This window comes from Cucumis melo, chromosome 8 (genome assembly GCF_025177605.1).
Source record: "Cucumis melo cultivar AY chromosome 8, USDA_Cmelo_AY_1.0, whole genome shotgun sequence".
NCBI classification, from domain to species: Eukaryota; Viridiplantae; Streptophyta; class Magnoliopsida; order Cucurbitales; family Cucurbitaceae; genus Cucumis; species Cucumis melo.
In genome coordinates this window covers 33,173,869-33,187,361 of record NC_066864.1, presented here as the reverse complement: position 1 = coordinate 33,187,361, position 13,493 = coordinate 33,173,869, and the positions used below count along the sequence as shown (strand labels likewise).

At 31.5% G+C, this 13,493-nt stretch overlaps 1 protein-coding gene across 1 annotated transcript; it reads left to right on the top strand.

Annotated features, from left to right (window-relative positions):
* The first annotated feature begins 559 nt into the window (after positions 1 to 559).
* Positions 560 to 6,088, top strand: LOC103491550 (glucose-6-phosphate 1-dehydrogenase 1, chloroplastic-like). Its single transcript, XM_008451544.2, has 10 exons — positions 560 to 997; positions 1,686 to 1,870; positions 1,955 to 2,049; positions 2,882 to 2,996; positions 3,761 to 3,966; positions 4,039 to 4,188; positions 4,303 to 4,423; positions 4,929 to 5,158; positions 5,270 to 5,470; positions 5,595 to 6,088. The coding sequence occupies exons 1-10, from the start codon at positions 772 to 774 to the stop codon at positions 5,848 to 5,850; spliced, it is 1,785 nt and encodes a 594-aa protein (XP_008449766.2). The 5' UTR covers positions 560 to 771; the 3' UTR covers positions 5,851 to 6,088.
* Positions 6,089 to 13,493: the final 7,405 nt, after the last annotated feature.

The following is a 13,493-nucleotide window of genomic DNA, read 5'->3' as shown; positions in this document are numbered from 1 at the left end:
TTGTCCACGAAGATTCGATTTGTTGTCGCATCTCCACAAACCCAATCGTCGTCGTCACAATCTACCATTTGTATGGAGCTTGTTGCACCATCCATCCTTCTACGTAGCACGCTACCACACCAGGGCGTGCTCTCCTCATCGTTGAATAAGCCTCCGTCCTCGAGCAGTCATGTCCCAAGTGTTGGTGCATAGTTTGTATTAATTATAAGATATTTGTGGATGTGGGTATATAGTTTGTATTAATTACAGGGTATTCGTGGATTCTGTTATTTAGAAATCACATTTGTCAATTAAGTAGAAGTATTTAAGATATTGTTCTTCCATTTATTATTTAAAAATTTTCTGTTTTATTATTTTGTTAGTTTAAAAATAAAATTATCATTTACTCAAAATAAACCTCTAATTTCATTCATCTAAAAATCAGGTGATTTCACTCATCTACGAACTCCTGAAAATGAAGATCTCTAAGTTGACTTTCCACGACTCTCTCACTTGTCGGCCCAATAAGGCCCAACACGAATCCGGAAAAACAATCCATCGGCCTCGGAATTTCCGTCCTGTCTGTGAACTCAATTTGTCCCTTCTTTTTTATTTCCTTCGGCCTCTTCGATAACTCTAAAGGTCATCCCCATTTCATCTTTTCGGCTTAGTCGCATTTGATGGCTTCAGATTTGAGCGCCTCCAATTTGTTCCCGATGCTATATATTTCCATTTGAATTCCCACTTAAGAATCCGATTCCTTCTTCATCACCTTCTCAATCTGCGTATTCCATGTTCATGGATTGTCAATTCAGGACCCCTTCTTCTTCCTCACCTACCTTTGTGCCTTCCTCTCTTAAGAATGAGACGATATTACCCAGAAAATTTGTCTCCTCCCCAAGAAAAACACATTTCCCTTCGTGGGTTTCTCAGATTTCTGTAAGAAATTGTGTTACCAGCCATCTTCAGCTTAAGTCATCGAATGGCCATTCCTTGAATGCTGTTTTTTTACCAGATGGTGGGTACTTTTTTGCATGAGCCTTATTTTTTGCTTTTGGTTCTAGAATTCTTATGAATGAAAATCAAATTTCCTTCCGATTTTAACTTGACGTTTTTTCTTTCTGGCCTGTGTTGATAGCCTTAAATACTAACAGCTCGTCTATGATACTGTTTGCTTTTTGGTTTTTAGATTTTGAAAATTAAGTATCTAAACACTATTTCCACTCATGAGTTTTATTTATTTATCATCTACCTTTGACTATTGTATTCTAAATTCAAGCCAAGAATTCAAATCTTTTTTCTCTTTCACTTAGGATTCAAATCTTTCCTCGATGACATCCATTGTCTAGAAATGGCATGAAAACATCCTTAGTTTTCATAAGCAAAAAATAAAAAGTCAAATTATAATTAATCATGGCCTAACATTTTGCTGATCAGCATACTCTTGCTTGAGAAGTTAATCTTTCTTCTGTGAAGCTTTTTGGTTTTTTTATGCATTTACGTATATAATCCTTCTTAAGTGCTGCTATCTTGAAAGAGTGAGTGCGAGTTTGTGAAAGCTGCATTCCTCATTGTTTGAATGCCTTTTTTTTTTTTTTTTTTTTAATATCTCTGTTTAGTTGACTCAAATAGTCAAATGTATGTTTTTTTTTCTCTTTCTTGCTTATCCATTTTGTTGCTTAAACCTGAGTGGGACGTGAACTTAGGTAGTCCTGGAAGTTCTCTTCTCAATGAACAAATTGCACTTCAAGAGGAAGACAAATCGGTTCCGGATTCAGATAAAGTTCAATCTACCCTCAGTATAACTGTTGTTGGAGCTTCAGGTGACCTGGCAAAAAAGAAGATCTTTCCTGCACTTTTTGCTCTTTATTATGAGGATTGTCTACCAGAGGTCTTATCTCATGCCAAAAGTCTGTCTTCTAGTCTTTTGTCTGAAAAAGCTGACTAATTATATTGTTTTCTTTCTCACTTTCAGGATTTTATCGTGTTTGGTTATGCTCGCACTAATATGACCGATGAGCAACTTCGAAACATGATTAGTAAAACTTTGACTTGCAGAATTGATAAGAGGTAATGTAGCCTGTTTGATAATGATTTTGTTTTTTGTATTTCTTTTGTAATTTATGCTTGTTTTCTCACAATTTCTTTAACATGTTTCTTATTTTAATATAGAAACATTTTAAATTACTACTCAAATTCCAAAAGTAAAAACAAATTTTTATATGATTTTTTAAAAATGAATTTATTTACTTATTTATTCATTTATTATTATTATTATTATTATTATTATTATTATTATTATTATTATTATTATTATTATTTTGTTAAAAAAAACTTGGCTTGGATTTCAACATTTTTAGAATGTCGATAACATTACAAAGAAAGTCATAAGTGAGAGCAAGGATTGAAATATCCATCAATACGTTGATATATATGTAAATTGGATCAATATTACATAAGGATTAAGATTAATAATCAATGTCTTCAATATCTTTTACAAATAATACATAATATACATGCATACATACATACATACATACATATACATATATATATATATATATATATATATTCTCTATAAATAACCATCATGGGTTGACCTATTGGTAAAAAAGGAGACATAGTTTAGTCGAGTTGCATGTAAGCTAGCTCGGACACTCACGGATATCAAAATAAATATATTCTCTATAAATCCCAATATGAAGATATTCACTAATATCAAGATCTATAAGTATAGCTTAGTTTGAAAGTAAAACAACTTATAATTATTCTACATAATTTTTCTATATACAAAAGTATCCGTTAGCATCCATATGTTAATCTTGACCTAGGTATTGTTAACATTTATGATCACATACTTTTGTTTCGATTTGCATATATTGATAAGTAACATTGGTCACAGGGCAAACTGTGAGGACAAGATGGATGAATTTTTAAAAAGATGCTTTTACCATTCTGGTCAATACAGCTCTGAGGAAGATTTCTCTGAGTTGGACAGGAAGTTGAAAGAGAAAGAGGTAATTTGCGAACTCCTATTCTATTTAATATGTGATTTTCCCTTGGTAACAATTATTATTAGTTATTAGAAGCACTCAACAAAGTAACAGTATAAAATGCTATTGAAAGCTCCTTCTATACTCAGCGGTGACTTTATGCTATCCATTAAGTGTTCTTCAGATAGTTTTAACAACTTATCAAAACTCCAGATTGATTCCCTTATTTTATGGAAATTCAAGCATGACTGTTATACTGGCTTTTGATTTCTTGTCTTTGTTTTGTTATCTCTGAGTGGTGTACTGGTCTCGCTTTTGGCCATGTTGGTTCATTAGCACTAAGGTGAAAATGGGAAAACCTGGGCCTCATTTGATAATGATTTTGGCCTTGTTTGGTAGCCATTTTGTTTTTGGTTTTTAGCTTTTAAAAATTAAGCCTATAAACATCCATTCTACCTCTAAATTTGTTGCTTTCTTATCTACTTTTTACCATTGTTTTAAAAACCAAGCCAATATTTGAAAATTAAATAGAAAGTAGCTTTTAGAAACTTCTTTTTTGCTTTTGAAATTTGGCTAAGAATTCAACTCGGCTCTTTTGCTTTTGCTGAAGTCTAGGATATGTTGGAACCTTGAAGACCAATATGGATTTGCCATTGTTTTCATCTGCGAAACTATACTCTTCCTCATTTGGACGCTTGTGTATTGATGTTCATATACATCATAGCTAGTTGAATAAAGCAATCTGTTCTGTGTTTTGAATCTTTTTATGATAATCTTCTTCCTTTCAGGATGGGAAGGTTTCAAATAGGTTATTTTATTTATCAATTCCTCCAAACATATTCGTCGATGTTGTCAAGTGTGCTAGCCAACGGGCATCTTCAGGAAGTGGTTGGACTAGAGTCATTGTTGAAAAGCCATTTGGCCGTGATTCAGATTCTTCTGGTGAGCTGACAAGAAGCTTAAAGCGATATTTAACAGAAGACCAAATATTTAGGTAAAACCTCTTAGACTAATCAAGTTGCCAGATCTAAAGAGAGAAATTGACTTTTAATGACAACTTTTTTAGGATTGACCATTATTTGGGGAAGGAGCTTGTAGAGAATCTGTCAGTTCTTCGGTTCTCCAATCTTGTTTTTGAGCCTCTTTGGTCCAGGAGTTATATCCGCAATGTTCAACTGATATTTTCTGAAGATTTTGGAACGGAGGGGCGGGGAGGGTAAGTGTCACGTCCTTCTGATATTGCAGCTTGGAAAATCTTAGTAGGGTAGAGTAACGAATTATTTTGTTTTTCATGGACAGGATTAGTCAACTGTCTTTTGTTCTTTTCCAGGTACTTCGATAACTATGGGATCATACGTGATATAATGCAAAACCATCTCCTTCAAATTTTGGCTTTATTTGCTATGGAAACACCTGTTAGTTTAGACGCCGAGGATATCAGGAATGAAAAGGTACCCAATCATTTTTCTTCTTATGCTTATGGTGTTCTGGCAATTTATTGTTGCATCAGGTAACATGTAGAAGAGCAGTGCTCTGGTATTGGTTAAATCACATTTGTGGTCCTTGAATTTTTAGGTTTGAGATTTGAATACTAGTGTGTCTAATCGGTCTCTAACTTTCAATTTTGTGTTTAATAATTCATTAATCAAAATTCATAGTTCTATTGTTACAAAATGGACTGTTTATTGTTAGTCTAATAATTCAATTTTATGTCTAACAAAAAATTGATAGTTCATTAGCTTTTAAGGTTAGGAAATTATTAGAGGCAAAATTAAAAATTATGAACTTATTTTTCACTTTCTAAAGTTCAGCAACCTATTAGATACAAAGAAAAAAGAGTTTGACTCAACTTGAAATTTAATCTTTGATATTTACTGGAGAGATTCTTTAGCTTTTGACATTATGGTTACTTGGTTGTGGTAATACTATAGTATAGTGTTTATCATTCTGATTCAGGTAAAGGTGCTGAAGTCAATGAGACCTCTTCAACTTGAAGATGTAGTTGTTGGGCAATACAAGGGGCATAGCAAAGGTGGTAAATCATACCCTGCATATATAGACGATCCAACTGTTCCCAACGATAGCATCACTCCGACATTTGCAGCAGCTGCAATTTTTATCGATAATGCTAGATGGGATGGAGTGCCCTTCTTGATGAAAGCTGGAAAGGCTTTACATACAAGGAGGTTGTTATTTCATTCTTTACTATGCTTTTCTTTTATTGTTGTTATCAGTTTGTGCACATTATGGCAATTTGATTTTGAATAATCTCACACATTTCTTATGATGCGTCCCAGAGCAGAGATCAGGGTTCAATTCAGACATGTCCCAGGTAATTTGTACAAGAGGAACTTCGGTACAGATTTGGACAAAGCTACAAATGAGCTTGTCTTGCGCGTTCAACCCAACGAGGCTATCTATTTGAAGATCAACAATAAAGTTCCAGGTCTCGGAATGCGGTTAGATCGTAGTGATCTGAACTTGCTGTATCGATCTAGGTATATGAACTTCAACTGTGTAATTGACGGGGTTGCTTTCATATTTTATATTTCTATTTTGTTTGTTAATATAATAGAGAAGTACTAGGTTGGGTTTTGTTGACAATTCAATGACCATGTGAAGGTACCCGAGTGAAATACCAGATGCATATGAGAGGTTGCTTTTGGATGCTGTTGAAGGGGAGCGAAGGTTATTCATTAGAAGCGATGAGCTCGACGCTGCATGGTCATTGTTCACTCCGTTGTTAAATGAACTTGAAGAGAAAAAGATTGCTCCAGAGCTTTATCCCTATGGTAGCAGGGGACCGGTCGGGGCTCACTACTTAGCTGCCAAGTATAATGTAAGATGGGGAGATCTAGGCGAGGATCGAGACCCTTAGGTGTGTAGCAAATGTCGATGTACAATTGGTCTGGGCATGGGTTAGTAGTTTCACCTTCTCAGCAAAATGATATAATCATGTGCTTAACACAGTGGATTAAGACTTTGTTTGAATGGGGGGTGTAGTCGTGAATGATAAACGATCCATACTTCTATCAAGTGATCAATCTCAATTCATTTAAGGCAATGAATTTGCATTTGCAATAATAAAATGCCTACGTAGACTTTTCAGTGTCAAAGTTGTATTTAACCTTTTTAGGGTTAATTGGAGAATTTTGTTGTGATTTAGAATTTATATTGTTTTCAGGTTTTTTATATCTCATGTTTTATCTGGGTTCTTCATTTTGATCCCACTTTCAAATTTTGATTTTGAGCAAAGCTTCTGCACCCTTTTTCTTTTTACATATAGTCGAGGCAAGCTAAAAAAATACCATGAACTGCATTACGTTATAATAGCTTGAGAATTTTGGAAAATAAAAAGGCTCATGGTTTTAAAGGACCGAACTCTTGATTTGCTATCTCTGTTCAATAGACATCTCTAGATTATTGTAATCTGCTTGTAAACAACTTTTTTTAAAAAATCAAAAATAGAGGACAGAAATTATTTACAAAATAGAGTAGTGACATCAATTTGATTATTTCCATATTAACGATCTTACTTTATTTTCCATTCTTTTTTTCTTTTATTAAATATTCAAATCTCCAATTTTTAATCTTAACTAACATTGTCTTCAAACTTTTTCATAAAAATATTTGTTTAAAATTTAAGATATAATAACATATTTTATTATATATATTTTTTTAAAAAAATATATATTTCTACCATCAATATTAAAAGGGGTCTTTTAAAAAATATAACAAAGAGGTAAAATATTTACAAAGCCCAGACGTCCAGCGTGTAAAATACCAAAATAATTGTAAGACAAATTGGACAATTCTAGATCAAATTAATTATTTTGGTTCAATTAAATATTATTTTTTTAGGTTAAAATTTAATTAAGTGCAAAAAAAAATAAGCTTAATTTACTTCAAAATAAAATATGACTCAAATCCATGACATTGAGCCAATGGATATGGTTCATGGACCAGTTTAGGTCCAAGTCCATAAAAGCCCACCAGGAACTCTATAAAAAATAGAGGAGTTCTTTTCATTTGTGGAGATTGAAATTTTTTGACTCTAGAAGGTCTAGAGAGAATTCTATCAAAACTTCGACCACCCTCAAAGATTGAAGCTCATACAAGAACACTCTCGAATATTGAAGCTCCTTTGAAGATACAAACTTTCTTCTAGGATTCCAACTTCAAGAATACCCTCGAAGATTGAAACTCCTTTGAAGATATAAGCTTTCTTTCAAGACTCCAACTTTAAGAACATCACGTGTTTTGTTTCCTCAAATCAAGCGTAAGCATCCAACCGAGAGAGAATCAGAGGATCAAATTCTAGAGATCGAACATCGCATCAAATCGATATAAATACAACATCAATACAAGTTCAACTCTACGAACCAAATTTCTCTAGAAATCTCGTGTAAACAACGCCCGCGTAATATATTTGCGATCGTTTAGATTTGGTTATTGTTTGGTACACGATCATTTAGATATGACTACAATTTATCTTTTTAATTCTATCGTTTAATTTTGTTACGATCGTTTAATTTGGTTACGTTTAAATTTGGTTACACGATCGTTTAGATTTGATCGTTTATCTAAACAATTTTTTTGCCCAAAATTTGGTACATGATTTTTTTAATTCTTTTGGTATACGATTGTTTACTTTTTTTTTTACAGATCGTTTAAATTTGGCTATTTCAATCTAAATGATTTTTTTTTCAAGATTTTTTTATTTTTTTTACACGATCGTTTACCTTTTTTTTACACGATCATTTACATTTGGCTACTCCAATCTAAATGATTTTTTTCAAGATTCTTTTTACATGATATTTTATTTTTTTTACACCATCGTTTACATTTGGTTACTCTAATCTAAATGATTTTTTTTCAAAATTCTTTATACACAATCTTTTAGATTTTGCTATTTTTTTTTATATAGTCATTTAGATTTGGTTACCCAAATTTAAACGATGTAAAAAAAGAGAAAAAAAGAAAGACGATGGAAAGAAATCACAACGAAAAAAAGAGGAAAAAAGAAATACGATGATGAAAAAAGAATCAAACAAGAAGAAAGACGATGGAAAGAAATCAGAGCAGAAAAAAGAAGAGGAAAAGAAGAAATACGATGGAAAGAAAAAGAAGAGAAAAAGAAAAAAGACAATGGAAAGAAATCGCTGAAGAAAAAAGAAGGAAAAGAAAAAAAAGAAGAAAGACGATGAAAGAAATCACGAGAGAAGAAAGATAAAAGGACAAACCTGGAATATTAAAAAAATGACTAACTTTATGGGTTTTGTTACAGGAACCGTAAATAATTTGGTATTTTGTTACATTTAAGAAAGTTTCCATATTAAAATCTAGATTCTAATTACATTTACTGATTTCAATTTTCATCTTTTTCTTAAAAATATGTTTTTAATATTTTAAATTTTCATCTTTTCTTTCTAAATAATGATATTTACATAATTTGATAAATTTTGTTTGTGGTTATTCGTTTATCAAATAATGAATTGCGTCGATCATGTTACTTTTTATTTTTTGTATTGTGTTGGAATAAATTTCATTGTTATTTTAGAAATTTTGGAGGATTATGCTTGTTAGTGATTAATTTGATTTTATGCTTTTGAATTTTTGTTTCATAAATTGGACATGTAATATTTTTAACTAATTAGAATAATTTTGTTTCATCAATAGGTTTTTGAGTGATTCCCATAATCAAAATTAGAATAGACAATGAATAATTTTTTTTTTAAGGAAGTTGTGTATAGAGTACACGACTTCTATTAATCCAAGTCAGCCCACGTGGGTTAAACTGGTCAAAATATAGGTGACGTGGATTAAAGGAATTTGATAACCCTAAACTTCCCTATTTTTTCAATAGTTTAAGATTATTATACTTCAGATACTATCCTATTTTTGTTATTATTTAGAAATTATTTTATTTCTAAAAATACTCCCATTTTTTATCATTGGTTTCATTTTCTTAAATAATCTTTAAATTCTTCATCATTTTTTTTAACAAAAGGTTTTTAAAACCCATATCTTTTAGTTTCAAAACTTGGATAGGATTTTAAAAATGGTTAACATGAGAAATACCATAATTAAATGGAACTACTTAGAAAATTGACAAAAAGATTTTTTGAAAATAACTAAACATTTAGGATAATTTACATGAATGCAGTAAAATCAACAAATATTAACACGTTGTGTAACAATTTATTAAAGTCTATCAAGTCACGTTTTTTCATTAATTTCATATTTACCCTTTGTTGGTTTTGAATATTGCTGGACCATTCTTTATTTCACTTCTTTTTCTTTTTCTTTACGATTTATTCTTCTCCTCTTCATATTATTGATTTATTCATATTATTACTTCTCCTTTATATTATTACTTGTCCTTCTTCATATTTCTACTTCTTGTTTGCAATTTCTTTATTTTTTCTCTTCCAAAACTTTTTCCTTCTTCTTCTTCTCTCATCTTCTTTTTTTCTTCTTGGTACAAGATCTAAACGATATTGGTACATGATCTATGTACCAATATCTAAACGATCAGTTGTCTATTCCAAAGAGACAAAAATAGATCACTATCACTAATAGATCATTTAGATTTTGTACAAGATCATTTAGGGTACTAGGGTAAAAGATTGTTTAGATTGGGTACAATAATATAAGATCGTTTAGACTGGGTACAAGATCGTTTAGACTAGGTACAAAGATACAAGATAGTTTAGACTAGGTATAAAATCATTCATTCACGCGCGTGTGACCAATTAATCACATAGTATTTTTGTTATTTCACGTTATGGCTTGTGGGCTTTTTCTTTTTCAAAATTATTCTATAATGTACAAATATTTTATTTATGTTTTTATAAGCTTTTCTATTTGTTTTTTTTTCTCTATTTCTTTTGCTTTTTTTTTTTCTGTTTCTTATGTTTTTTTTTCATTTTTTATTGTGTCTTCTCACTTTTTTTTTATGTGTTTCAGTATCGAGGACTAATAAGGGGCATGGAGCGTAAACATTTAGCATCGAGTGAAATTCTGAATGAAGCATGGATTCTAAAGCATAAAGCACAAAGCATTGTGCAAGTATAGATTGTAGAGCATGGAGTGTCAATAATAACACTTAATGTGCTATCTTATTCCACTTAATTTAAAGTCGTTCCAGGAATTTGATTTTGTCTATTTGACTTTTTTTTTTTAGGTTTTGAGCACTTAAATGGTAGAACAAGTTGTTGACAAAATGGAGCTAAAACGAGCCAAAACAGAGCTTAATTGCACCAATCAAAAAGAGTGACGAAATGATGAAATGATGAAATGGCCTTTGAAGATGGCACAAAGCGTCCAACTAGGCATTGCACTCGTTGCAAGGCAAAGAGCACAAATTTTATACAAACCGTAAAGCATCGCGGTGCTCCGATGACTTTCTGCAAACAATTTTTGTCTAGCGTCGCAACATTGTACCCTAGCATTGCGATGCTTCAACATTTATATATATCATTTTTTAGTTGGCTTTGGGTTACTTTTTTGTCTGAGCTTGTAACTCCGCCAATTTGTATCAACCTTCTCTTTATTTTTCCTCTACTTTTTTATTTTGGATGCATCGAAACTCAACCTCATTGATCATCATGTCGATTACGAGCTAATGTTACTCATTCTAGCTTGAGTTTAATTTTAGGATTTTGCCACCTATTCAAGTAAGAATTTGAACTAGAATTTGTCTGTATTTAATCAAGATATCGTTAAATTATTGTACAATGGGAGACTTTATGATATTGTGTTACATTTTTTTTTTTTTGACAAATATGAGATTAGTATCTTTTTATTTAAAGAAAAATAAAAGATCTTCCATGTCTTTAGGGATTTTTTAAAAATATATTTTATCTTTTAAAAAGATTTGTTCTATGCATCTTAAAGAATAAAATTTCAAATCTACCATTTATCTCTCCCCATTATAAAAGGAGAAGGTATTTTTCATTCACTGCGTTCTGCTAAGACGTTTTCCAAGCTACAGTTCGTGAAGAATATTTGTAAAGGTAAGTTATTACTTGTTTAGATATTATATGAAGATTGTTTGATGTCTTCATAGAAAATTCAAGATGTATTCGGGATAAGAGATTTAAAGAAGACTTTGTACTTTGATATAAGGATCAATTACTTCTATAGAGGAAGTCTGACCGTCTTTATTAGATTCCAATACAATTCAGGGGGAGCTTCATTATTTTTAGTTTTTGTTTATAACTAAAAAGAGTACTAGATCTAGGGGAGTGTCTTCTAGATTGTTAAAGTGTTATGCTCGTTTGAATCTTAATAAAATTTTCTTATCTGAGCTATAAAAGCTCTCTAGATGTAGGTGTGTTCACCGAACTGGGGTTAACAAAGCTTTTTGCGTTCTCTGCGTTATTTATCTTTTTGCTCTTTTAGCTATTCCTTTAGTTGTTAACAACTACAAGAAAATTATTTCACTTTTTCAGATTGCTTTAAATTGACATATACTATGTGACATATTTTTGTAGGTTGATCTCTAAGAAGCAATAGATTAGGTTAGTTTGTGAATTGAAGAGGATGAGTATTGCTCTAACCAACTAGGGTTGAATAAAATGGATATTTAATTAGATACTTCAAAGTTAAAATATGTGAGACCCTTGTTTGAAATAGAAGGGTCAATTGAAAATAAGTGTTTGTTTATTAAGTTTTGAAGAAGGCGTTTTGAGAAAAGTAATTTTGGAAGTAGGCATTTTGATTGGTAGCTCGGGTTGAAGTTAGGTGCGCGGAAAAAAGGAAGGCGTTTTGGATGTAAGGCAAACTAAAGTTAGGTGTTGAGAGTTAGGAATTTTTTGGAAAATTTCCTAATTGTACTTAGTGGACCACATGTAAAGGTTTAAGCTAAGCATAGTTTGAAAAGTTATTAGATTTACATGTGTATTATTTTAAGTAAGAGCTGGCAAGTTTAAGAAAAATTATGGATGACTAATCCAATTTAGGATTAGTATAAATAGAGATGAAGGATCAATACAAAAGAAGGTTATGCTAAATTCTTGAAGTTATTCTGCTGAAAGGAAGACTCATCAGGCCAGAAGAAGATTTTTGGGGGAAACTAGATGTTTTGAAGAAGTGAGTTAGTTTGTGAGTGATTTTCCAAAATGTTTAAAGATTTTAAAGCTTTCTTCTAATTTTCTTGTTGATTTGTAATGTTGTTCATATGTTAATGTTTATAAAAGAAATGATTTTGAAAGAAAACTTGTGCTATATTGATGAATGTATGCAATGTTTGTTTGTAAACTATTAATCTTATTCTTATCAATGAAGCTAACTATTATATGCACATAAGAAGTAAAGAAAACCACATAGAAAAGGACTGCATGGTGGAGTGAAGTTGGCCAATGCGTAAAAGGAGCGTATTGAGCTTAGCGGCCTAAGCAATAAGAAATGAAACAAAAAATTCTCCAAGGGATGTTGTTGATGAAAAGGACATCACAGTAGTCTATGCGTGGAAATGATTCATATTCTTGGCGAAAGGAATATAAAAGGCTAATGTGAGATTTATGCTTTATAAAGTAGGCGATGAAATATAAAGTAGGCGATGAAAGCCATTTTTATGAAGATGATTTCATATATTGTATGCCAAAAAGGTTTTCAAACACTATCACTCACTAAGTTTTTAATTATGGTTTTAAGTTTTGTCTCCCTCAGGTTTTCAGACATTAAGGCCAAGTTTAGATAAGGAAGGCAAGTTTGCTACGTGAGGAAGCTGAACAACGCGTTCTAAGTTGTATTTCATAGTAGTTTATGTATTTGAGAGAGTGTTCAACATGTATATTTGGATCGTATATTGCTAAGGAAAAAAAGAAATCTTTATTATTAATATCTTGTATTGCCTATTTTCTTATTGCTTAATGATTTAGTATTAAGCTAATTGAATTGGAACCAGATGATTAAGCTAAGTTCAAGAATTTTTAAGTTGAGCATTATGGCATTTCACTTAAGGCGTCAGGGCTACTCAAGTCGCGTCACATGCTGCATAGCGAGATTTGGACTCGTGTGGGGTGGGACAAGACAAAATATTATGATCTTAATGCATTTATGATAAACTTGAATTCACATGCTTTTCATCAATTTAGCATTTGGTAATTAATTGGCTTTGGTAATTAATCCGATTAGGTGAAGACAAATACATAATTTTGTAATAACTCGAGTTAGGATTTCTCCATGAATTATCTATCATAACCTTGTTTGGTTGTGTTTACCGTTAAGCAATTTAAATTTTCTTGCATCAAATTAAATTCCAAACCCACATTAAATTACCGGCTAACAATTTAATAGGGAAATTCAACATTTCTCTGAGTTTGACCTGCGTTACCGCTACTATAGAATTGGTGGAAACAATTAAACTATTTGGTTCGAAATTATGTGACAAATTTCATCTGACCACATTGTGTTGTCAGGGAGCCAAGAAATTTCTCTTATTTAGAAGGTTCTTAGTTCTTTATCCATTCTAATTCCTTATTCATTCTTTGATTTTCTATCTGTATATATGAC